Genomic DNA, 25897 nt, shown 5'->3' with positions numbered 1-25897 from the left:
CTCATGGTGCATTAGATGGACCCACCGCAGCCTTGGTACTTGAACACTTGTGTACTTTGCTCTGTGGATGTTGTCGTACCGGGCAGTGCCAACAAAGGCTGTCTGAACCACCTTGACTGAGATTTGAGACTTGCATGTTAGGAATTGCGGCGTCTTTACTACAGTTACAAAGAAATCTGTTGATAAGGTAACAATATAAAGTAAAATAAGACTTTCAATATTTTCTTCTGGTCGTTCCCCAGCATGTATCAAATTAGTGTATCTTTGGATTGGGTTAGCATATTTGAAGTTTTTAAATTCCTATTCTGAGTTCCTCTCTTGAGGATCCAGAGCTCTCTTCTGGCCTCAGTGGGTATACACACAAATAAACAAAAAGCCAAGTGTGGTGGTGCTTGCCCTTAATCCCAGTACTTGGGAGGCAGAGGCAGACAGATCTCTGTGAGTTCGAAGACAGCCTGGTCTACATAGCAAGTTCCAGGGCAGACATAGAGAGACCATGTCTCAAAATAAAATACTAAACAATTCTTAAAGAAAAATCCTTTATATTCTTGCCTAATTACTCCCTGAAGTTGTCAACATATCCTCCTGGGACTTGTTTTGGAAAGATAATAAACATAAACATCTTGATAATATTTTCTCTAAATATATTTTTATTGAGTTTTTTATCATTTAATAATGTCATCTCTTCATAAATTGCTTTATTGCTGTATTTTAAGCTACCTACTGTTTGTGTGAAGGTGTGACAGTCAAGAGGACAACTCTCATGGGTGAGTTTTCTCCCTCGACCACGTGAGTTCCAAGGTCATCAGGATTGGCAACGAGTACCTTTGAGCCCAATATTCTTGGGTTTGTTTTTGGTTTTCTGGTCAGGGTTTATTATTGCCACGAGGTGAGAAACTTTTGTGCCTTCTCGTCTACTCTTCAGCTGTAAATATTTGTGCCTTAATGTGGTCATATGATCTCCAGTGCAGCTGATAACTCTGCCCCTGGGGAAAACAAAACAGACAAACAACAAAACCAGCCAAAGAGGGTTGGTAAACCAATGACCATGGCTGTGGCTCAATAAAACTATTTTGGCTCTCTGAGCCAGATCGTCTTCATCTCAACACAACCGCCCTCTGTAGATGAAAGCGCCGCAAGCAGTGTGTAAGTGACCGTGTGACTGCCTGCCCAAACAACGTCACCTGCAGACACTAACACAGTTCACATCGTCGCCAGGCTGAAGCGTTCCTCTCATGTGTAAAACCACTCAACACATTTTTAGAAATTTAGATTATGGACCATACAAAAGGAATCGGTGAGACAGACTGTAAGTCAAGTTTGCTGGCCCCCGAGATTGTTTTTCCCCAGTGTTAATACTTCCTTGGAAGTCTAGTAAGAATACATGCATAAACCAGTGACTTTCAATGGATCAAATCCTTCAGAGTTTTCTCATTCTTGAGTAATTTGTTTGTCGTTTTAACCACATGCATATAAAACCTTGTGCTTTCCCCATTGTTTTGATTCATTTGTTTCAGGTGGACTACGCACATTGCCTAGCCTTTTATTGTCACGTGTAGAGTTTTCTCACTCAAAGTTCCCTTAGCTTGCTTACACTCACATAGTTCAAATTCAAAGCCATGATACAGTTCAGTAGTCTGGGATCAACTGTTTTGTTTTTATTTAGAGACGGGGTCTCATTAAGTTCCCCGGGCTGGCCTTGAATTCACTAACACTAGGATTACAGGTGAGCCCACCATAGCCCTGGCTTAGAACCATGTTTTCAAGGAAAAGCGGCAAGCCTCGGCAACAACTCAGAGAAGTCCCTTCCTGTGTGAAATCTGGTTTCTCCCCACCTCATTCTATTGCGTCGTTTTTATCAGGGCTGACTACAATAGGATTTCCATGTTCAGAAACAAACCTTTCCAAGAGCCAAGTTTGCTGAGGACTTGGTATGGATCAGGCACTGCGCTAAGCACATCTTAGGCATTAACCAACGGATATAAGTTTCCGATGAGCAAAACTAATGACATTTACACTCCCCAAATAACCCAACCCTGCCTGCAACATGAAGGGCAAACTGGTAAGGGACAAAAGTGAGCATGGGGACAGAGGGGCCGAGTTGTTAATGGCCACGTTTTGAGGTCATGACGATGAAAGCGAGGGCGGAGTCCAGACGAATTTGGGGAAGAGGTCCACAGGGTTGGATGCGGCGGGCAGAGAAGAAGGGTGAGCGGGTGAGCCTCCGGAACGGATTGGCTGATGGTGAGCCAGGCGCGCGGCCTGCCTGAAGGCCTCCCCGCCCTTCTTGCGGTGGCACGCTCCCTCTCCGCCGTGGACTCTCTTGTGCTGGTTGAGGTGTCCGATCTGGATGAAGGTCTTGCTACACTCCTTGCACTGGTACGGCTTCTTCCCGGAATGGATCCTCTGGTGGACGCTGAGGGACTGGCGGTGGCTGAAGGCTTTGCCGCAGGCGCTGCACGCGTACGGCTTCTCCCCGGTGTGGCACCTGCGGTGGCAGACGAGGGACGACTTGGTCTTGAAGGCCTTGCCGCACTCGCCGCACCCGTGGGGCCTCTGGCCCGTGTGCAGCCGCTGGTGCTGCGCGCAGGACGAGTGGTCGCCGAAGGCCTTGCCGCACTGGGCGCACTTGAAGGGCTTCTCTCCGGTGTGCACCCGCCGGTGCTGCAGCAGGTGCGTGGTCTGGCTGAAGGCGCGGCCGCACTCGGGGCACGCGTAGGGCCGCTCCCCCGTGTGCGTCTTGCGGTGCTGCGCCAGGTGCGCCTTCTGCGTGAAGGCCTTGCGGCACACCTCGCAGGCGAAGGGCTTCTCCCCGGTGTGCGTCCGCAGGTGCGTGGCCAGCTGCGAGCTGATGCTGAAGGCGCGGCCACACTGGCCACACGCGAAGGGCTTCTCCCCGGTGTGCGTCCGCAGGTGGCTGGCCAGGTGGACGTTCTGCCGGAAGGCTTTCCCACACTCCTTGCACCCGAAGGGCTTCTCCCCGGAGTGCACCCGCTGGTGCTGGGTGAGCGAGGCGTGGTGGCTGAAGGCCTTGCTGCACGTGTCACACGCGTAGGGCTTTTCTCCCGTGTGCGTCCTCTGGTGCACGGTGAGCGACGAGCCGTACCTGAAGCGCTTGTGGCACTTGTCGCACTGGTAAGGTTTCTCGCCCGTGTGCACTCTCCGGTGCTGCTGGAGCCCCAGGAGGTCCCCGAAGGCTTTCCCGCAGTCCAGGCAGCCGAAGGCCTTCTCCCCGGCGGCGTGGTGGCGCCGCCGGTGGCGAGCCAGGGACGCGTTCTGGATGAAGGCCTCCCCGCACTCGGCGCACCGGTACGGCCTCTTGCCCGTGTGGCACCTCTGGTGTCGAGCGAAGGAGGAGCCATCGCTGAAGGCCTTCCCACACTCCTCACACTGATAGGGCTTCTCTCCCGTGTGAGTTCTCTGGTGAACCGTGAGGGAGGAGCTCTGGGTGAAAGTTTTCTTACATTCCTCGCATCTGAAAAGTTTTCTTCCCGCACAGCTTCCCGCGTCTTGGATGGGCCCTGAATTTGGGGGGAGACTTCGACCCGAGTCACAACCGTGGCTCCTCTCTTCTGAACTGCTCGAATGAAAGCGTCTTCCGGATTCGATACACACACGCTGTCTCCTCTCGGAGAAGGCTTTGTTTGGAGCAACCGTCTCTTGCTCACATGGTGTCCTTTCAAACACACACTCAGAATCCCAATCTGCTCTGAAGGTGGAGCACTCAAGGTTAGTGCTCCAAGTTGAGTCCGTTAACCTTTCGGCGTTTGAGTCTTGCTTTGGAAACACATCCTGGGCCCCACGTACAGATTGCTGGCCTGAAACAGATGAAGAAAACGTTATCTCCTTTATTCTATATCAAGAAGAAGAGATCTTCTGCCTCTGTCTCCTTGCACTATGACCTCTGTCTGCCCTGTCCTGCAGACACAAAGGAGCCTCTAGGAATAACATCTTTGTTTCTCTGCAACACCTGAGTCAAAAATTTCAAACTTTACTTCATACAAGTTATCCACATAAGATCTGGTCTTTTCCATTAGAGGGTTTCTTCGATGACTCACACATGTGCTCACGCACGCATGCACACACGCACGCACGCATGCACACACACACACACACACACACACACACACACACACACACACACGCTTTCCCTTTCTCCAGTTATCTGCTGATATCCAGCTGATATGCAAAATGAAACAAATGGGTATTTATCTTTAATGACGCCCAAGAAACTGAGAGGCTGACAAGCACCCAAGTGGGTATGAATAAAAAGGAAACTACAAGGAGATGAGTTGCTAAAAGAAGGCGCAAAGGAAGAGGAGTCATTCTGAAATCTACGAGTGTGATTTTTCTTGCCAGACTTGGCAGTTTTCAGTGTGTGGTGGGTGAGGATTTGCATCCTGACCAAAGCTACGGCGACATCACCACACCCACCTGAGAACAAGCCTGTGCCAGCTCTCTCTGCACCACAGAGGGCCTCTCCCCTTCCCCAATAAAGAGACCAGATCTGCTTTAGAAGCACAGTGTCCTGAAAGTGTTTGCTTATACTCTTGTCAGTCTGAAATTGAGTAAGCTGTTCCCTGACTCTGACAGAAAAAAATTATTACTGCGGTGTAAATGGAAGCAGAGTTTTCCTGTCCTGACTGCCCAGTATTAATTACAGAATGCTCAGCCAATAGCTCACGCTTATTACCAACTAGCTCTTACATTTAAATTAACCTATTGCCACGGGGCTCATGGCTTTACCTGTCCGCTAGCGTTTTGCTTCTTGAGGGTCACTGGTGTCCACCCCTCTCCACCCTTCTTCATCCTAGTCCTCAACTTTATCCTGTCTTGCTATGGGCTACTCAGTTGTATTAGTAACCAATGAGAGTAATGCATATTCACATGTACAGTAGGATCATCCCACAGCACCACAGGAAGAATTAGAAGTGTGGGCATGCTTGTATGTGCACACGTGCGTGCGTGCTTGCATGCGCGTGTGTGTGGACGTGTGAGTGCGTGCATGTGTGATCTACCAAGGATGGGACTTCTCCTGCAGAGGACTGAGTTTGGTTCCCAGCACTCATATCAGGCAGTACACAATCGCCTCTAACTCCAGCCCCAGGAGTTGTAATGCCATCTTCTGGCCTCCATAGGCAGCTCCACACCTGAACATACACCTTAAACACTAAACAAACCAAAAATAGGGCGGTGGCGCACGCCTTTAATTCCAGCACTCGGAAGGCAGAGGCAGGCAGATCTCTGTGAGTCTGAAGGTCAGTCTTTTCTACAAAGTGAGTTCTAGGACAGCCAGGACACAGAGAAACCCTGTCTCAAAAAAGCAAAAAAAATAAAATAAAATAAAACCATGAAAAGCAAACGCTCCTAAAGACAGATCCAGACCGGGGAGGGAGAAGGCCTAACCTAAGGACCCCAGGTCGTCACAGTTCTCCCATGTCACATTCTTACGGAAACTCTTCGGAGCCGACGCAAGCTGAGGAGAGCTGTCTCTAGCCATATCTGTGATGGTCTTCAAGCCCTGAAAAGGCACAAACACATTTGTGAAGCTGGGAGGTCACAGGAGGGTGGAATGAGCCTACACGCTGTACACAGCACACTCTGGACCACGGGTCACCTGAATGCTGAGCTGCAGAGGCTATACTGTGAATTCTCTCTCTCTCTCTCTCTCTCTCTCTCTCTCTCTCTCTCTCTCTGTGAGTGTGTGTGTGTGTGTGTGTGTGTGTGTGTGTGTGTCTGACTGACAAAAGAAGGTGTCACAGGGTGGAGTCCTCTGAGAAAAACAGCTGCCATCTCCATCACATCAGCCATGCCTCCTTGTCAGAGACAGCAAGAGCAGCCTGTGGTGCCATGACATTCTCTTAGAGAGCCACAGCACCTCACTTGAGACTCCATCCACCGCTCCCACACACCTGACTGCAGTTCTGCCCTGACTGCGCACGGGCTGGGGAGGCTGGCTGAAAGGAGACCTGTCTATGCCGCTACAGAGAAGCCACTGCTCACAGTGGCTGAAGACTTTCTGGTGCGGCCACTATGGGGTCACCCCCACTCCTCCCAGCAGCTCCCGGCCTATGCTCTGGAAGTAACCCCAATACACACATTATTTCTCGGGAATGAACTTTGGTGAAACCATACTTGGGTGTGCTGGCTAGTTTTGTGTCTAGTTGATACGGAAGAGAGAACTTCAATTAGGGAAATATTCCCACCAGACAGGCCTATAGGCAATCCTACAGGATATTTTCTTTGTAAAGATTTATTTAGTTATTTATTATGTTTACACTGTTCTGCCTGGATGAGAGGGCGCCAGATCTCATTATAGATGGTTGTGAGCCACCATATGGTTGCTGGGAATTGAACTCAGGACCTCTGGAAGAGCAGTCAGTGCTCTTAACCACTGAGCCATCTCTCCAGCCCCCGACAGCATCTTTTCTTAGTTAGTGTTTGATGAGGGAAAGCCCGCCCATTGTGAGTGGTGCCAGCTCTGGATCCGTGGTCCAAGATATAAAAAGACAGGCTGAACAAGTGCCGTGGGGAGCAAGCCAGCCAGCAGCGCTCCTCCACGGCCTCGGCATCGGCTGCTGCCTCCAGGTTCCTGCCCTGCTTGAGTGTCTGCCCTGACTTCCCTGGATGATGGACTACAAACCCTTGCCTCCCCGAGCTCCTTTGGGTCATGGTGTTTTGTTTTGTTTTGTTTTTGTTTTTAAGATTTTATTTATGTATTATGTATACAACATTCTGCTTCCATGTCTATCTGCACACCAGAAGAGGGCACCAGATCTTACTACATATGGTTGTGAGCCACCACGTGGTTGCTGGGAATTGAACTCAGGACCTCTGAAAGAGCAGTCGGTACTCTTAACCGCTGAGTCATCTCTCCAGCCCCGGGTCATGGTGTTTTAACACAGCACTAGGAACCTAACCGAGACATTTGGTCATCAGGACCTCATGAGGAGGGTGGATGTTCCCAACTTCTCAGGGAGGAATTCTCCCAGCAGAGGGGAACAGGCGAACTACTGAGACCCTGCTCAGAGTTCTCAGATGCTCGCTCTAAATCAAATTTCAGTCACCTGAAGAGCTTGTTTGGAATTGTCTGTCCCCCCAATCTGTGCGTGTACACACACACACACACACACACACACACACACACACACACACACACAGCTTGTTTGTGATCATCACCCCCAACCTGTGCAAACACTCGGACACACGCTTCTATGTGTGTTTCAAGATGATATAACTCTTTCCCCACTGGGTCACAATCTGTCCACAGGAAATAGTGCATGCAAGTGGCAATTTCTACACTGTCCAAGGAATCATAAAGGGCTGCCCGAGGGAACCCCGCAACTCACCGTTGGTGTCTGGAACACAGCGTTGCCACCCCAGTTTTCCCCTGACGCAGAGCACTTGGGTCTACGGTGCAGGAGCTGTTTTCTCAGCACTAACTGGGATAACTGTTCTTCGCTTAAGTCCTCTGCAGGGAACTCCTTGGTCTCACGCACAGCCTTTAAGTCTTAGAGAAATTAACACAGCAAACAGCTCTTATTATGTGTTGCATGGTGGGAGGGCACACATGTCGTGCACAGATGTACTTGCAGGCAGAATGCCACACACACAAAATAAATTTAAAAAAATAAATAAATAAAGCCAATGGCGCTGGAGAGATGGCTCAGTGGTTAAGAGCACCGGCTGCTCTTCCCGAGGACCTGGGTTCAATTCCCATGGGGGACCTGAATGGTGGCTCCCAACTGTGGGCAACTCTAGTTCCAGGAGAGCTACTGTCCTCTTTGCAGGCTCCACGCATGCATGTGCTGCGGTGCCCAGATACACGCACTGGCACAACACCCACACACATGAAATTATCAAAAAAGGACAGTCATAGCCGGGCGGTGGTGGCGAACGCCTTTGATCCCAGCACTCTGGAGGAAGAAGCAGGAGGATCTCTGTGAGTTTGAGACCAGCCTGGTCTACAGGAACTAGCTCCAGGACAGCCTCCAAAGCCACAGAGAAACCCTGTCTCGAAAAACCAAAAAAAAAAAAAAAAAAAAAAAGACAGTCATAGAGGAAGACTGTGCTGGACACATAAACACACACACACACACACACACTCTCACATACACATGATCACCTAAAAATACACATGTACACAAACACATTTAAAAAAAAAAAAAGAAGAAGAGTTCATAAGACTGAAAGACAAAGGAAGGATGTAGGAAAGTCAATGAATTATCTGTAAGGGGATGCAGCCATGCTGGAGAGTGGAGAGGAGGCCTGAAGACACAAAACCCCTGCTTAAGAGGCCACAGTATCTGCTGATGAGATCCTGAGTGCGAGCGAGTGGGCTGGGACCAGCCACAGCCACGCCTCCCCGCCTCCTCCTGCTCACCTGGGCACAGGCCTCTTGCCAGCTCTCTTTCCATCACCCACGGATCTTTTCCTTCTTCCAACAAGGTGATCATATCGGGCTTGGACGCACAAAGTCCTAGGTGCATAAGGAAAGCAGAAAGAGGAAAGCAAACACGGGATGTGGTCACGCCGGGATCCGGACCCCAGGCGTGGACGGCAGAGTCCGGGGCGGGAGCGGGGGTTCCCTCACCCAGCGAGGCCAGGCTCCGGTAGTTCTCCAGCATCACCTTCCAGTACAGACGCCGCTGCTCAGAGCTGAGCCGCTCCCACTCCTCTTGGGTGAAAAAAACAGCCACATCCCCAAATGTCACCAAGCCCTGAAATGACAAAAGTGCACTGTTGCTCAGCCAGCGCCGAAGGTTCCCGGGGAGTTCTTAAAGGAACTGTGTCCTCCCACCCTGTGCTCAAGTCCTCACCCTCATCCTTTAGGGGGGGGAAACACTTGGAGACTGTCTTAGCCAGGGTTACTACTGCTGCGATGAAACACCATGACCAAAAGCAAGTTGGGGAAGAAAGGGTTTATTTGGCTTCTGTATCCCCATCGTAGTCCATCATCAAAGGAAGCCAGGGCAGAAGCTGACGCAGACCACGGAGAGGAGCTGTTTACCAGCTTGTTCCTCATGGCTTGCTCAGCTTGTTTTCTTATAGAACACAGCCCAGGGGTGTCCCTACCCACAATAAACTGGGCCCGCTCCCATTGATCATCAAGAAAATGCCCTAAAGGCCTGCATACAGCCCATTCTTTTATATTTTATTTTATTTTATTTTATTTTTTGTACAGCCCATTCTTATGGTGACATTTACTGCGGTTCCCTCCTCTCAGATGGCATAGCTTGTGTCAAGTTGACATAAAACTAGCCAGGACAGGCATGTACTCACACACAATATTTGTCATCAATTCTAACAATACATAATGAAAGCCAAGTTGTCCTGTCTCAACCTTGTGACACATTCATGGCCTGGAACAGCACATGGACCAGGAAAGAAACCAGGACAGAATTCTCAAAGATCCAGGCAATGCCCTGGCTGTGGTCTAAGGGTTGCATTTTCATTGAAAGTTCCTTAACACTAAAACATGATCTACAATTTTTTTTCTAAATAAAAAAAGAAAATTGGCCAGGCGTTGGTGGCGCACGCCTTTAATCCCAGCACTCGGGAGGCAGAGGCAGGCGGATCTCTGTGATTTCGAGACCAGCCTGGTCTACAAGAGCTAGTTCCAGGACAGCCTCCAAAGCCACAGAGAAACCCTGTCTCAAAAAACTCAAAAAAGAAAAAGAAAAAAGAAAGAAAAAAAAGAAAATTGGGTGTGTAGTAAGAATGAAAACCACTATCAAGTTTAAAATTAATATAATGCCTTCAAGGTGCAGACATGGTAATGCAGGCCTGTAATTCCAGCAGTTGGGAGGCAGAAACTGAAGGACTCCACACTTGAGGCTAGTGTGGAATATACACACAGAGAGAGAGAGAGAGAGAGAGAGAGAGAGAGAGAGAGAGAGAGAGAGAGACGAGACAGAGAGACAGACAGAGACAGAGACAGAGACAGAGACAGAGAGAGGGAGACATGCTGAGTGTCTACCACTAGGAGGATGGAGACAGGAATATCAGGAATTCAAGGCTTCTCCAACTACACAGTTCACGGCCAGCCTGGACAGTTTGAGGCTATGTCTCAAAGTATAAAATTTGGAATGGAATATGACGGAAGAGGAAGGGAAGAAACGGGAGGTTAGGGGGAGGAAGAGAGGAGGCAGGGAGGGCAGGGGGAGGAGAGGACAAGAGGAGAGAAAGAAGGGGAGAGAAGAAAAGGGGAGGGGCGGGGAGAAAGAAGGGGAGGGGAAAGGAGGGGACTGATCCAGACCCCAGGAACATGGGTTTCAGTAAGGAGACCACGGACATCTATGGACCCCCTGTAGTAGTTCAGTACTTATCCCTAGCCTAGGTGTGGACTTTGGGAGCCCATTCCACATAGAGGAATACTCCCTGAGCCAAGACACATGGGGGTGGGCCTAGGCCCTATCCCAAAAGATATGATAGACTCTGATGACCCCCTATGGAAGACCTCACCCTCCCTGGGGAGCAGAAAGGACATGTGATAGGTAGGGTTTTAGTTGGGGGGGGGTAGGGGAGGAGGGGAGGAAGAGGGAACTGGAACTGACATGTAAAATAATGTCAAATAAAAAATGCAAAAAAAGAAAGAAAAAGTTAAAAAAAATAATAATAAAGACGTGTGCAGCCACCACCCGGTGTTCAACCCAGGACCACAGGCCTAGGGACAGCAGCATCCACAATGGGCGTGACCCGCCCACATGAATCTCTGATTAAGAAAACGTCCTACAGGCTTGCCTACAACACTGTCTTAGAGGCATTTTCTTAACTGACACTCCCTTCTCTCAGATGACTTTAGCCTGTGTCAAGTTGACCTAGAACTATCCAGCACAGACGATATGATACAAAACACACCACAGAGTTACCTTGTTTTTCTCTCAGGCCCACATGTACAGGAAGAAATGTCCCATAAATGTAGGAAAGGATACACCCTAAAACAATGATGGAGATTCCTCTCAAAGGTGAGGACCCTGGTTGAAAAGAACAGTCAGGGAATTTTAGGTTTGGTCTTTTTAGATTGTGGGCTGGCAAGATGGCCCAGTGGGAGAAGGTGCTTGCTGCCAAGTCTGACAATTTGAGTTTCATCTCTGGAATCCACATGGTGGAAAAAGGGAACCTTCAAGTTGTCCTCTGACTGACACATGGAATGGCTATGCACACATATACACACATACAGACATCACACATATACACATATATACATACACACTACACATAAACACATATAAGCACACACACACACACACACCTAGAGATCCTTTCTCAAATAAAAGACAGGGAAGAAGAATGAAGAAAACAATCTTCTCAGCCTTCCAATCTGGGATCCCACACTGAACCAAACCTGAGTCCTTACTCAACCGCAAGCCGGAACAACACCTGTGTGTTCTGCTGGGCGGTCTGTGTGCTAGAAACCTAAGTTTCCACAGGTCAGTCTGTGAATAAGACACCACCATAACTTTGGCCTACTGCCAAACTTGGAAGGCACTTTAACTCAATCAAGGAAAGACAAGATGGTTTCTAAGTGATTATCTGTGTGTGGGTATACACACACGTGTGTGTAGGCCAGGGGGCAATCCTGTGTGTCTCTTCCTCAATCAAGTTCTACTTAAAGAAGGAAGGAAAGAAGGAAGGAAGGAAGGAAGGAAGGAAGGAAGGAAGGAAGGAAGGAAGGAAGGAAGGACCACATGGGTGTTGGAGTGAACTCAGGTCCTCATGCTTGCCCAGGAAACCTTTTACGGGCCGAGTCATCTCCACAGCCCCATTGTTAGTAAACTCCTTTTGGGGAACTCTCCTAAGCTAGAGACTGAAGAGCCTATGCGGTATCCGTCATCTGGTAGCATTTGCAGAGCTGAGCGCTGCTCTGTGAGCTTGAGGAAAGCATGACCTAGCATGCCTGCCTGAGCCATCTAACCTAAAGCGAATGCTGCTGGGCTCTCAACTTTCCGCCGACCACAAGGAGCAGAGCTGACTGCTTTTTGCCAGGCATCTTCATCTCGCTAGGAAGGAGCACCACTGGCTTCCTGGGTTGACCAGAAGCTAAATACCTTTCATTCTCAAAACTGAGCGAGATTCGGCAGTGGGAAGCTTCCAGTACAGTAATGGCCAAACATTTCAGTGCAAACGAGGTATTTCAAATAGTGTTCAAAGACAGAGGTTCAAACAAAGACATCAGTCTAAGTACTGAGACGAAATGACTGCGCAGTGCTCAGCCCAAAATGGGACATCCCCATCAGTCCCGTAGCCCAAAGGCTCAGGGGACATCACGGAAAATGGGGGTGGACAGAATGTAAAAGCTGTCAGATAGGGAGCAGTGCCATGCCACGCTGTGCTGTGAAAACAATCTTTTTGTTCAATATGAATACGCATTACTCTCATCGGTTAACAAAGAGTTGAGGTTGACAGCCAGGCACGATTTCGGGAGGGCGGGAGCAGAGGAATGCTGGGAAGGAGCTGGGAGGAGATGTAGAGAGAAGCAAGACGAATGTGCCGAGCTAAACGAGGTACTGCCATGTGGCAGAGCATAGGTAAGAAACATGGGTTAATTTCAAATGTAACAGACAGCCAGTATCAAGCCCCAGCTGTCAGTAGAGCGCTCATAATTAATAATAAATCTCTGTGTGGCTATTTGGGAACTGGCCGACTGGACAGAAGAGACCACACCTACAATGCTGCCTATGTTCAAGATATATTGTTCACATATACAAAATAAACAAAGAGTAAGTACAAGATACTCTTTTTCGAAATAGTGAAAGAAAGCAAGACATGACTATTCTGTATTGCTTTGGAGGTTATCCTGGAACTCGCTCTGTAGACCAGGCTGGCCTCGAACTCAGAGATCCGCCTGCCTCTGCTTCCCAAGTACTGGAATTAAAGGCGTGCGCCACCAACGCCCGGCTTCACACAGGGTTTTTATAGAGCCCAGTCCCAGAGTTCCAACTTCATGATTCCAGATGCTTTTCAGATTTTCAAATACTTTTCATATATGCTTTACTAAACAAATAGAGTTATCTCCCTATATATATTTCAATCTGTATGTTTTTAGACATTTTTGAATTCGAGAAAATGATGCCTTTTTTTTTGGAATATGAAAAACCACACTGTGGTGTTTACAGCAATGCAGTTTACATTAAGTGGCACCACAATAGAACAGTTTTATAGGGATTTTCAGTCTCGGTTTGGTTTCGGTTTTTCCAGACAAGGTGTCTTTGATTAGCCCTTGCTGTCCTGGAACTCACTCTGTAGACCAGGCTGGCCTCAAAATCAGAAATCTACCTGCCTCTACCTCCCGAGTGCTGGGACTAAAGGTGCACACCACCACAATTTTATAGTTTTTAAACAGAAATTTTAAAAAAGGGAAAAATCTTCAGACTACAAAACTCCTCCCCCAAAACAATTTTTCAAAAAATCAATTTTTCTGGGCTGGAGAGATGGCTCAGGGGTTAAGAGCACCGACTGCTCTTCCAGAGGTCCTGAGTTCAATTCCCAGCAACCACATGGTGGCTCACAACCAGACAGATCTCAGATATCTGCTCAGTCACTTTAGGGACGGGGTCTTTCTTCAAGGACACCTTGGAAAGTTTTGAGCTGAGAGCCGACATGGCAAAAGCTGACGGGCGGAGAGCTCTCTGGCATTCAGAAGAGAAAAGAGTAGAAGCAGAGGCCCAGAGTGAGAGATAAGGATGAAGTCCTGGTGTGGTGGTGTATACCTTCAGTCCCTGCATTCAGGAAGCAGAGACAAGACTCCATGAGTTCAAGGCTGTCTACATAGGGAGCTCCCGGTTAGCCAAGGCTACATACATAGTGAGACCCTCTCAAAGTCAAAGGAAACAGAGACAGGGGTCCCAGACCCAAGGTAGAGTACCTGGGCTCTGGCACGTTTCCTTGCCTTTCTGTCAAAAGGTTGTGAGCTCCTAGAGATCAAGAAATGTTTTCAGAGGCTGGAGAGGTGGCTCAGAGGTTAAGATCACTAGCTGCTCTTCCAGGGGTCCTGAGTTCAATTCCCGGCAACTACATGGTAGCTCACAACCGTCTGTGATGGGGTCTGGTGTTCTCTCCTGGCCTGCAGGCATACATGCAGACAGAACACTGCATACATAATAAATAATTAAAATAAAGAAATGTTTTCAAATTTAAAATTATTCCTAAAAAAAAGTAGTACGTGTGTGTGTGTGTGTGTGTGTGTGTGTGTGTGTGTGTGTGTGTATTATGTATGTGTGTGATATGTGCTCATGCGTGTCCAGTGCCTGTGCCCCTGCCATGACCAGCTTGCTGAACGGCTTCCTTTATTGCTTTGAGACAGGGTTTCTCACTAAATTAGAAGTTCACCTTTTTGGCTAGGCTGATGGGCCAGAGAGCTCTAGAATGTATCTGCCACTGCCTGGAAATGCTCAGGTCTACAGGAACACACTTTCCTTCTTACACAGGTACTGGGGATTCAAAATCAGGTCCTCCTACATACAGAGCAATCACTCTGACCCACTGAGCCCTTGCCTCAACCCCCTAAGTGGGGCTTAGCCATAATGTATTTCTCCTGCACTGTGGACATCAAAGAAACCAGGTAGGAAGATGGCTGCATTTGTGATCATAAGAATCCTTCTAAAGCAGGGTTTGGTGGTGCAGGTTTTTAATATCAGCACTCAGGGAAGAGAGGCAGGCAGATCTCTGTGAGTTCAAGGCCAGCCTGAACTACATAGTGAGTTCTAGGACAGTCAGGACTATCTAGACAGACCTTGTCTAAATAAATAAAGTCCTTTTGAGACAAGTGGAACAACAAAGGGGAGTCATCATTTCTTCAGCCAAGAAAGAACAGTTGCAATGAACAGGAAGAGAGGAAGAAGGGCCCTGGTAAGTTTGAAGCTCTCCCTGTAGCCCCATCACTCACCAGAGTATGAGGAAACAGCACCCCAGGGCAGGTCTCTTAAACTGAAAACTTTTCAGAGAAAACAAACATTATTAAGTGATGGAAAAAGTAAGACTATTACAGGAAGCAGAGAGAAAGCGTGAGGCTCACCTGAGACTTGGCTTTAAGTTTGGTCCCTGCAGGGGCAGCTTCCTGTTTGCGGTTAATCTCCTGGAGGAAGTTGGTATCTCTGGAAAGCAGCGCTGGGGAAAAGGAAAGACTAGACAGCCAAGTCCACACAAGACTACACCCAAGAGAGCAGGGTGGGACCATTTTGAAAAGATGAGATGAGATCCCGTTATTACCCTGGGCCTGGACGGGCAACAGGGTAGGATGGCAAGCGAGTAGCAGTTGTCTCTTTATTTCATGTGCGTGCGTTGCTTGCAGAGTGTACCACGTGCATGCCTTGTGCCCATGAAGTTCACAAGAGGGGGTTATAGCCCTGCTACTGGACTTAGGGATGGTTGTGAGCCATCACTCCAGTGCCCCCCCACTCCCCTCCTGGAAGGTTCAACTCTTGAAGCATGCAATGGGCAGGGAGACCAGTCTAAAGTAAAGTGACCCTGGAGACGTCAATGTACCCGCTCATTTAAGTTTATTTCATGCGTGTGTGTTGCTTGCAGAGTGTACCACGTGCATGCCTTGTGCCCATGAAGGTCAGAAGAGGGGGTTATAGCCCTGCAACTGGACTTAGGGATGGTTGGGAGCCATCTCTCCAGTCCCCCCCCCCTGGAAATTTCATCTCTTGAAGCATGCAATGGGCAGGGAGACCAGTCTAAACTAAGGTGACCCTGGAGACGTCAACGCCCCCGCTCATTTAAGTTTATTTCATGCGTGTGTGTTGCTTGCAGAGTGTACCACGTGCATGCCCTGTGCCCATGAAGTTCAGAAGAGGGGGTTATAGCCCTGCAACTGGACTTAGGGATGGTTGGGAGCTATCTCTCCAGTCCTCCCTCCCCTCCTCCCCTCTTGAAGCATGCAATGGGCAGGGAGACCAGTCTAAAGTAAGGTGACCCTGGAGACGTCAATGTACCCGCTCATTTAAGTTTATTTCATGCGTGTGTGTTGCTTGCAGAGTGTACCACGTGCATGCCTTGTGCCCATGAAGGTCAGAAGAGGGGGTTATAGCCCTGCAACTGGACTTAGGGATGGTTGGGAGCCATCTCTCCAGTCCCCCCCCCCTGGAAATTTCATCTCTTGAAGCATGCAATGGGCAGGGAGACCAGTCTAAACTAAGGTGACCCTGGAGACGTCAACGCCCCCGCTCATTTAAGTTTATTTCATGCGTGTGTGTTGCTTGCAGAGTGTACCACGTGCATGCCCTGTGCCCATGAAGTTCAGAAGAGGGGGTTATAGCCCTGCAACTGGACTTAGGGATGGTTGGGAGCCATCTCTCCAGTCCCCCCCCCCTGGAAATTTCATCTCTTGAAGCATGCAATGGGCAGGGAGACCAGTCTAAACTAAGGTGACCCTGGAGACGTCAACGCCCCCGCTCATTTAAGTTTATTTCATGCGTGTGTGTTGCTTGCAGAGTGTACCACGTGCATGCCCTGTGCCCATGAAGTTCAGAAGAGGGGGTTATAGCCCTGCAACTGGACTTAGGGATGGTTGGGAGCCATCTCTCCAGTCCCCCCCTCTGGAAATTTCATCTCTTGAAGCATGCAATGGGCAGGGAGACCAGTCTAAACCAAGGTGACCCTGGAGACGTCAGCGTCCCCGCCCAGCTCTGCTGCACTGCCCTGGCTGGCACTCGGCGCCCAGCATCGAGGAAGGACGCGGGGACCCCGCCGTCCCTTCACTCCCGGGGCAGATCGAGCTGCGTCCGGCCACTCACCTCTGTGCGCAGGCCCCGAGGTCACCGCTGCCCGCCGGCTCGGGGAGACCCGGCCATCCCCGGGGCGCGGCCTGCGCCGGGCGGGGCGCCCACGAGGGGCTGCAGTCCCCGCCGCCGCGGGACCCCCAGCAGCCCGGAGCTTTGTGCGGAGGGCACCGCGCCCCAGGAGGGCCCGGGGCTCGCGGGGCCCCGCACTCGCCACCCCCCGCATGTCACGCGAAACGGGCCAGGCCGCAGACGGGGACACACACACACCCCCACCCCACCCCGGCCACGCCCGCACCCTCCGGGCCACGCCCCGGCCAGCCACGCCCTCCCCCGGGCCTAACCCCGGCCTGAAGGTTCCGACCCTCCGGCGGTTCAGCCCGAACGCGCCGGAAGTGGACTTGGATTTGCGCACGAGGCCTGCCGGGAAGTGTAGTCCCCAGCCGGGAAACGCGGGCCGCTCGACACAGAAAAGCGCTCCCCAGAGGTTTCTGGGACTTGGGGTGGTCCGAGGTTGTTTTGACTTGAGGGGAATTGGGCGGGGCGGGGGGGGGTGCTGTGAATTGGGCTGGGGTCACGCGGGCCTGTATACAAGGCCACAGAGGTTCTGATCGGAGGCGCTTGTGGGTTTGGGTTCTCCCCAGACCACCTAATGCATGGAGTTCAGAAGGACCCCCGGCAGGCACTACCAGGTCCTAGGTCTGCAGTCGCCCCCGGATTTTCTCCTGGGGTGCTCCTTTAACATGTTTATGATCAGTCTCGTGTATGTATGCGTACACCATAACTTGACCCTGTCCAACGCGTCTCCTCTCCCAGGTGTCCCCAATACTTCCACATTCACGTTTGTTTGTTCGTTTGTTTTTTAAAGATTTATTTATTTATTCATTATGCATAGTGTTCTACCTGCATGTATGCCTGCAGGCCGGAAGAGGGCGCCAGATCTCATAACGGATGGTTGCGAGCCACCTTGTGGTTGCTGGGAACTGAACTCAGGATCTCTGGAAGAGCAGCCAGTGCTCTTAACCTCTGAGCCATCTCTCCAGTTCCGATGTTTTTTGTTTGTTTGTTTGTTTTTTGTTTTGCTTTTTTAATATAACCAACTGAATCTAGTTAGTGCTGTAAGTACATGAATGGGACACCATCCACTTGATCATGGGCAATCTATGGCTTTCTCTCTTTCCTCCCTCCCTCCCTCCCTCCCTCCCTCCCTCTCTCTCTCTCTCTCCCTCTTTCCCTCTCTCCTCCCCCTCTCCCCCCCCCCAGCTTCCTTCATTTGCCACTAGCTCCCCGGCTAGGTTAGGGGGGTAAGCTGGAATAATGATTGGTCTGATCCTGTGCAGGTAATCGATTCCTCTGAGCTCATGAGCACAGCAGGCACGACAGGTCCAGAAGCATTCCAAAGCATTCCACAGTGTCCCTTGCCATGCTCAGATTCTTACAATCCCTTCTGTTCCCCAACCCTTGGGAAGGGTTACATAAATGTCGCATTTAGGGCTGTGGGCTGATCTTTTTTGTCATTCGCCTGTCATCTAAGAGGTTGCTGCCAAATGTCCTAGCTCTCATTGCTTTTTTCTTCTTATTTTTTGAGATAAGGCTTCACTGTGTAGTCCTGCCTGATAGGAAACTCTCAATTAGACCACGATGGCCTCCAACACACTGAGATCTGTCTTGCCTCTGACTCCCAAACGCTGGGATTAAAGGCAGGCGCCAGCACACCCTGTCTCTTCGTGCCACCCTTTAAATTCCCCTTCCTACCCTAAGTTAGGGGCTGTGCTCCTGTTCGTATCCATGTGTATCGTAGAAACAGGGACTATGTCCTGGAGCTTTCTTCCCGGATCTGAGGGCTTGTTGCTCAGCAAATGACCTCACCAGTCAGAGCACATGTGGCAGAGCAATTATGCAGCCATCATCAAGCCCCATCTCCCGACTCTAGATTGCTCTCCTTTTCCAAAGAACTCACGATCTCAATAACTGAATTAAGATGACTCCCTGCCTAGAGCAAGCCTTGAGACATGTGCAGAACAGACAAGGTCGACACAATTCAGTGTAACAGAAAAGGCTGTTCCAGAGTCTGACAGACCAACAGCCGAGTAACTGACAGACACTGCTACTTGTCTCTTCACCGTCTGTTGTCATACGTCCACGCTAGCAGAACTCACATTCATTGTGAATAAATGAATAAGGGATTAGAGTAGAAAATGTTCTGTATCCGGGCAGAGGAACTGACAGCATAGAGTAAGGATATCATATTCTTGGTTGTCAGGTATCAAACAAGCAGAATGTACAACACTAAAAGGATTTACAAACCTCGGAAATGTTTGAGAATAAGCATTACTCTAACTATTGAATCAAATCAAAGAGCACATTTTGAGAAAAATATAAAAAAATATTTTGAAAGAAAAAAAATCTAGGGGCTGGAGAGATGGCTGAGTGGTTAAGCGTGCATACTGTTTTTGCAAAAGACCTGAGTTCTGTTGGGAGCTTAGAATCACCTCTAACTCCAGCTCCAGGGGATCCAATGCCCTCTTCTGGCCTCTGAGGGCATCTACACACATGTGCATATACCCACAGAGACACACATAATTAAAAGTAAATCTTTCTGAATAACACAATTGGTGATACATATAAAAGTATTATTTGATCACCTCTCTAAGTTGAATAAAATAGCCAAGTAAACTTTTTAAATCAAATCATTATGACTGAAAAATATTTAGAACTAAATGAAAATGCAAACACATCCAGACTTGTGACTAGCAACTAAAGCTTTTTTTTTTTTTCAGAAAAACATAGGGTATTCAATGAAGATATCAGAAAAAAATGGAAGCTCAAAACTAAGCTTCCATCTTAAAAATAAAAACTGGATAAAGAATAGCAATGTAAACCAAGGGCTGGAAAGAGGAAGTCACACACACACACACACACACACACACACACACACACACACACACACGAGAGAGAGAGAGAGAGAGAGAGAGAGAGAGAGAGAGAGAGAGAAATTCTACACAATAATAGAAATAAAAATCAATGAAACAAAAAGCTTTGAAGAAATAAAACCAGTGCATAGATAGACAGATAAGAGATAGATAGATAGATAGATAGATAGATAGATAGATAGATAGATCCAAACTGCCCAAGAAATAAAACAAAAAAGGGCAGATGTCCGGGCACATGCCATTAATAGCAATTGGAAGGCAGAAGCAGGCAGATCTCTGGGAATTCAAGACCAGCCTGGTCTATGCAGCAAGTTATAGGCCAACCAGGACTACATAGTGAGACTCAGTCTAAAATTTTTAAAAAGGAAAGGAAATGGGAACATATTAATAAAATACAGACATCGATGCTTTTCTTAGAGGCATCTGGGGTGGGGGGTTGGTTTTGGTTTTGAGATGTTTTTGCTGTGGAACCTAGCACAGTGTCCATTGTTTTATTCTGTTCATTTTGGTTTTGTCCTAGGGTCCAATTCCAGGGACTGATATAGGCTAGTCAAGTGTGCTACCACTGAGCTATGTCACCAGTCCCATTAAAAGATAAACAAGCAAACACTGTGGGCAATATCATACCCATTGAAGGGTTAGACAAAACAAACCTGTCTCTTAAAAGAACTCACAAATTACCAAACTTGCTTAAGAAATAGATCATTGGACTAGCCATGTAGCCTTGGAAAATTACAGACTAATGTCTCTCAGGAACATACATGTGATAATCCTTCATTTACATTACCTAACAGAACCAAGCAGTGCATTTTAGAGTAAGCAGAATGCTCTTTGTTTTCTTGTTTGGTTGTTTGAGACAGAGTCTCTCTGTGTAGCCCTGCCTGTGCTGGAACTCGCCCTGTGGACCAGGCTGTTCTCGAACTCAGAAATCCACCTGCCTCTGTCTCCTCAGTTCTGGGTTTAAAGGTGTGCGTCACCACCCCCGGGCAAGCAGAATATTCATTATCCAAAATGCTTCAGACCAAAAGTGTTACATTATTTTTTCTGATCTAGGAAATATGTGCATACCATAAGGAGATATTTCAGGGATGAAACCAGAGTCTAAATATAAAATCCGTTTATGCTTCACAGACATCTCATATAACCTAGAGGTAATCTTATACTAAACTTCTTTTTAACAAAAACAGTCTTGTAGCGTTGAGTGTCACCTGAAAAATTTCTTTTTAGTTTATGAGTGTTTTGCCTTCATATATTTATGTGCATGGGGTTCATACAGTGCCTAGGGCGTCAAGAAAAGACCATCGGATCCCCCGTAACTGGAGTCACAGACAGTTGTGAGCTGTTGCATGGGCGGTGGGAACCAAATCCAAGTCCTCTGCAAAAGCAGCAAGTGCTCTTAACCACTGAGTCCTCTCCCCAGCCCCAGGAATTTGATAACAATCTTTTAGTCTTCTTATTTTTTATGACAACCTATTACATGGGATCAGGAGTAGAATTTGCCGCTTTTGACGTCATAGAAGCACTCAGAAAGTCTCAGATTTTGGAGCCTTTTGGATCCCAAGTATTCAGATTAAGGGGGCTCAATTTGGATACTTCAAGACCACCTGGCGTTCATTCAGGAATGCGACGCTAGTTCAACGCTCAAAAATCACCGTACGAAATTTACCACGGTTAACAAGCTACACAAAAATTGGGAGTCAACTCTGTAGACTTAGTACTGTGGTTCTCAACCTTCCTAATGCTGTGACCTTTAATACAGTTCCTCATGTCGTGGTGACCCCAGACCATGAAATTATTTTCGTTGTTACTTCATAACTGTAACTTTTTTTCTAGTTGTGAATCATAATGTGTCTGATATGCAGGATATCTGATACGCCACCCCTGTGGAAGAGTTGCTCAACCCCCAGAGGGCTTGCAATCTACAGGTTGAGAACCGCAGACTCAGAACCATAGAACTATTACCATGATCCCAGAGCCAGACCCTCTCTACAGGAGCTAAACTCCCAGGGCTGCCCTGATAGAAGCCAGATCCCTAACCGCTCAGATCATGGGGAAGGATTTGGAGGAGACCACCAGCAGCAGCAGCAGAAGAGTGGGGGGGGGTACCGGTTTCCTCCCAACTCTCATTCTCCAATCTTTGTTGTTGTTTCCCTTAGAGAAACCAGTTGGCAAAAGCCTCCGGGGAAAACAATTGCAGACTTAAATTGCAATATACTATGCAGGGAGTGGGGATAAACCAGGAAAGTCAGGCACACTGTCTACCAGAACCTACAATGAGATGGGCTTCACAGAAATCACCCCTAGTCCTCTAGAACAACTACAGTGGAAGCTTGGATCCCCTGTTTTCCTTTCTGCTATGTACTCATCTTGGATATGATCTTTTTTTTGTAAGATTTATTGATTAAATATAGTGTTCTGTCTGCATGTATCCATACACACCAGAAGAGGGCGCCAGATCTCATTAGGGATGGTTGTGAGCCACCATGTGGTTGCTGGGAATTGAACTCAGGACCTCTGGAAGAGCAGCAGCCAATACTCTTAACCTCTGAGCCATCTCTCCAGCCCCTGGCTGTGATCTTTTGTTGTTGTTTTTATACAAGGTTTTGATGGGGAATGTACTTCTGTGTATGTTTATCTTATTGATTATTGACTGTTTGGCCAATGGCAGCAAGTTAGACGGGACTAGGAGTCAAAGAGGACTCTGGGAAATGTAGTAGAGAAGTGGTGATCCAGGCAGGAAGTGACATAGCAAGGAGACTCATATTTAAGCAAAGGAAACAGGAAGTGTCCCCTTTTCCCCTTCCTCCTCCAGCGGCGCCATGTGAGCCACCGACAAGAGAGGGTGCCAGCAAAAGGCATCCTCTATAATATACGTCTTATAAAATATATAGATTTATGATAATTAAGACTGAACTAACAGATGAGAATCCTAGTCATTGGCCAAGCAGCTTTGAACCTAATACAAGTCTCTCTGTGCATTAACTGGGGCCCTAACTCAGGCGGGAGGCTGGCATAGATCGCACACGTGGCGGTGGGGCTCGGCGGCTTTTGGCGGAAAGATTTATCATAACAAGGTTTCACTGTGTGACCCTGGCTGCCCTGGAACACACTCTGTAGACCGGGCTAGTCTTGAACTCAGAGATCCAGCCACCTCTACCTCCAGAGTGCAGGAATTAGATGTGTGTGCCACCAAACCCAGCCACAACCCCCTCCCCCCGCCCGTTAAATTTTATTTTTTTGTTTATTGATTTTGAATGTGTATTCATATGTGCACGTTTGTGGCCGTGATTGCCCATGTGTGCACTGTGGGGGGCAGAAGTTGACATGGGAGTCTATTGATTGCCCATGTGTGCACTGTGGGGGGCAGAAGTTGACATGGGAGTCTATTGCCTTCCACCTTATATTTTGAGATAGGATCTGGTGGTGAACCTGGAGCTCACTGCGTCAGCTACAAGGATCTGCCAGCTGCATGATAATGAACATTAGAAATCCTGCCTTTTTTTTTTCCTTGACTATATATTTGCACATATTTTCCCAAACAAATTCTAATCCTTTTGTCTCATTGTCCGGTCTCATTTAAAGTTCTAGGCCCATCCCAAAACGGATTCTGCATATCAGACCATGTTTAATTTCTTTGCGCTTTAGAAAGTTTCTATATTATTAAACTTTAAACGCAATACGCAAGCTAATTGTCACCCACCTGAAGACACCTTTCCAGTGTCTAAATGATGACCACCTAAGTCATATTCCAAACTCCAGAGTTCACAGTTTAGAAATAGTATTTCTGACCTAGCACATTTGCTAAGCACTCCCTCCATGGGTGGGTGTAGGGAAATCCTGTAACTCTATGTTTTCTTATCTCATGAACTTTCCCATGCTGGAAGCACACAGGTCGCTCACCCTTGACACTTTCTAGCAGCACAAGGTCCACAAACGGCTCGAGTATGGTGCCGAAAGTAAGAACTTAGAAGCATCTCTCCTGTCAAACTGGGACCCCTGATGCCACCACTTCTTTAAATGAAACCTCTGCCGAGGGCCTGCCCCAATGATCACTTTTCATCCATGACATCATCTCCCAGAACTCATGGCTGCTTGTTTGTTTTGATCTGGACCCTTGGTCCCAATAAAAGCATTGGCTCACATATGTCCCTTCGTGTTCCTTTGGTGTGTGGCCTCTGTGTTCTGTGCTTATGTGTCTCGGAATTGTTGGAAGGATGTTCTCCATCCAAACTTGATGTCGTCAACCATGTGGCTGGGCCTCTCAGATTCACTTAATAGACATTATACTGTGAGTTTTTACAAGTTACATAAATAACATTTATATTTTTAAGATTCTGATTGTAGAATGAATAATAAACCTGAAGGAAACAATACCCATTACAGACATTTGGAAAAACCCAAGTGAGACAATTGGGTTTTAGAGCATGGTAACAGGAACAAAAAATAAATGGAAATACTTAGTATATACTCAGGAGTTGGTGGCACAAAGGAATGCCTGAAATGACTCTGCATCCAGAGCGCACCCATGCGAGCTGGAGAGATGGCTCAGCAGTTAAGGGTACTGACTGCTCTTCCAGAGGTCCTGAGTTCAATTCCCAGCAACCACATGGTGGCTCACAACCATCCGTTATCTGGCACCCTCTTCTGGTGTGCAGATAGACATGGGAGCAGAATGTTGTATACATAATAAGTAAAATCAAAGGTAGAGGAGAGAATCCGGCTCTGCAGAGTTTGGCACTCGCCTGTTACCCACAGCACTTGGGAGGCTGAGGCAGGGGGATCAGGGGTTCGAAGTCACCCTCTGCTTACATAATGAGTGTGTGAGGGATACTCTTGCCTCAAAACAGCAACAGCAAGCCAAACCGGGCCTCTGGTGATCCGAGTGCCCTTCAGCCCCTCTCCTCCCCGGGTTGGGGCTGGGAACTGAGAAGTCCTAACCCTGTGATGTCGTTTGGCGTCTGCGATGAGCAGCCCCGACCCTGGCGGGCCTGGCAGGCGCCAAGCACGCGCGGTCACCCAGGGGTGCATCACTTTGCAGATGGCAAGCCTCTAAGTGCCGCAGGCCACCTACGGCCGCACGTGTGACTTCTCTGGGACCCGGCGTCTCTCTCTCACGCACTCCCCGGCCTGGCTCACCCAGGCTCGCCCTCGGCCCCCAGGCCCCACGCATCCGCCTGACCTCCGAGGGCGCCGGCGCGGGGACGTAGGAGCGTGTCCCCGGGCCGCAGCTCTCACCCAGGCTCGCACTCCCGGGCTACCGCCTCAGCTCGCCCGCCCGCGCCAGCCCCAGCCCCAGCCGAGCGCCGTCGGGAGGGAGCCGACGAGCTCTCTGTGCGCAGGCGCGGCCTCTTGGCCGCCGCAACGGAGGAGGGGCGGAGCCCGAGGAGGGCGGGGCTGAGCTGAAGGGGCGTGTTCCCAGTGAAGAGCGCAGAGGAGAGGTCCCGGGTGAAGGAGGGGCTACTAGGAGGTCAGGGGCGGGGCTTAGTCAGTAGGGCGGGCGCTCAGCGGACTCGTAGCGGGCGGGGCTTGCGGAGAAAGGGCGGGATCTCAGCGGAGTCAATGGTGAGGGCGGCGCTAAGCGGAGAAGGGGCGGGATCTCAGCGGAGTCAATGGTGAGGGCGGCGCTAAGCGGAGAAGGGGCGGGATCTCAGCTGTCTGAGGGAGGGGGCGGGGTTATCAAATAGGGCGGTTCTTAGGGAGTCAGAGATGAGGGCGGGGCTTGAGCGGAATCCAGAGCAAGAGGCGGAGCTCGCGGAGAAGGGGCGGGATCTCAGCGGAGTCAATGGTGAGGGCGGCGCTAAGCGGAGAAGGGGCGGGATCTCAGCTGAGTCAATGGTGAGGGCGGTGCTAAGCGGAGAAGGGGCGGGATCTCGGCGGAGTCAATGGTGAGGGCGACGCTAAGCGGAGAAGGGGCGGGATCTCAGCGGAGTCAATGGTGAGGGCGGTGCTAAGCAGAGAAGGGGCGGGATCTCAGCGGAGTCAATGGTGAGGGCGGCGCTAAGCGGAGAAGGGGCGGGATCTCGGCGGAGTCAATGGTGAGGGCGACGCTAAGCGGAGAAGGGGCGGGATCTCAGCGGAGTCAATGGTGAGGGCGGCGCTAAGCGGAGAAGGGGCGGGATCTCGGCGGAGTCAATGGTGAGGGCGACGCTAAGCGGAGAAGGGGCGGGATCTCAGCGGAGTCAATGGTGAGGGCGGTGCTAAGCAGAGAAGGGGCGGGATCTCAGCGGAGTCAATGGTGAG

At 49.2% G+C, this 25897-nt stretch overlaps 1 protein-coding gene across 3 annotated transcripts; it reads right to left on the bottom strand.

Moving 5' to 3' along the window:
- Nucleotides 1-627: 627 nt before the first annotated feature.
- Nucleotides 628-17011, bottom strand: Zfp28 (ZFP28 zinc finger protein). 3 transcript variants are annotated; one of them, XM_027430802.2, is made up of 7 exons: nt 16740-17011; nt 15017-15108; nt 8594-8720; nt 8384-8479; nt 7350-7510; nt 5407-5521; nt 628-3818 (listed from the first exon to the last, which is right to left on the bottom strand). In XM_027430802.2, the coding sequence occupies exons 1-7, from the start codon at nt 16948-16950 to the stop codon at nt 2125-2127; spliced, it is 2496 nt and encodes an 831-aa protein (XP_027286603.1). In that variant the 5' UTR covers nt 16951-17011; the 3' UTR covers nt 628-2124. The 3 variants fall into 3 exon arrangements, with proteins under 3 accessions (XP_027286603.1, XP_027286604.1, XP_027286605.1); XM_027430803.2 differs by having other exon boundaries at nt 5452-5521; XM_027430804.2 differs by lacking the exon at nt 16740-17011 and adding an exon at nt 14888-14935.
- Nucleotides 17012-25897: the final 8886 nt, after the last annotated feature.

This window comes from Cricetulus griseus, chromosome 9 (assembly GCF_003668045.3).
Source record: "Cricetulus griseus strain 17A/GY chromosome 9, alternate assembly CriGri-PICRH-1.0, whole genome shotgun sequence".
Taxonomy (NCBI): domain Eukaryota; kingdom Metazoa; phylum Chordata; class Mammalia; order Rodentia; family Cricetidae; genus Cricetulus; species Cricetulus griseus.
Note: the sequence above shows the minus strand (reverse complement) of the source record. Positions and strands in the feature narration are given on the sequence as shown.

Bases quoted from the DNA above. Each gene is read 5' to 3' on its own strand.
- Zfp28 (XM_027430802.2), bottom strand. From the start codon at position 16,950: ATGCGGGGGGTGGCGAGTGCGGGGCCCCGCGAGCCCCGGGCCCTCCTG. The intron at 5,522-7,349 runs GTGAGTTGCGGG...GTGCCTTTTCAG, and splicing joins CTGTGTTCCAGACACCAACG to GGCTTGAAGACCATCACAGA. The intron at 3,819-5,406 runs GTTAGGCCTTCT...CATCTGTTTCAG, and splicing joins TGACGACCTGGGGTCCTTAG to GCCAGCAATCTGTACGTGGG.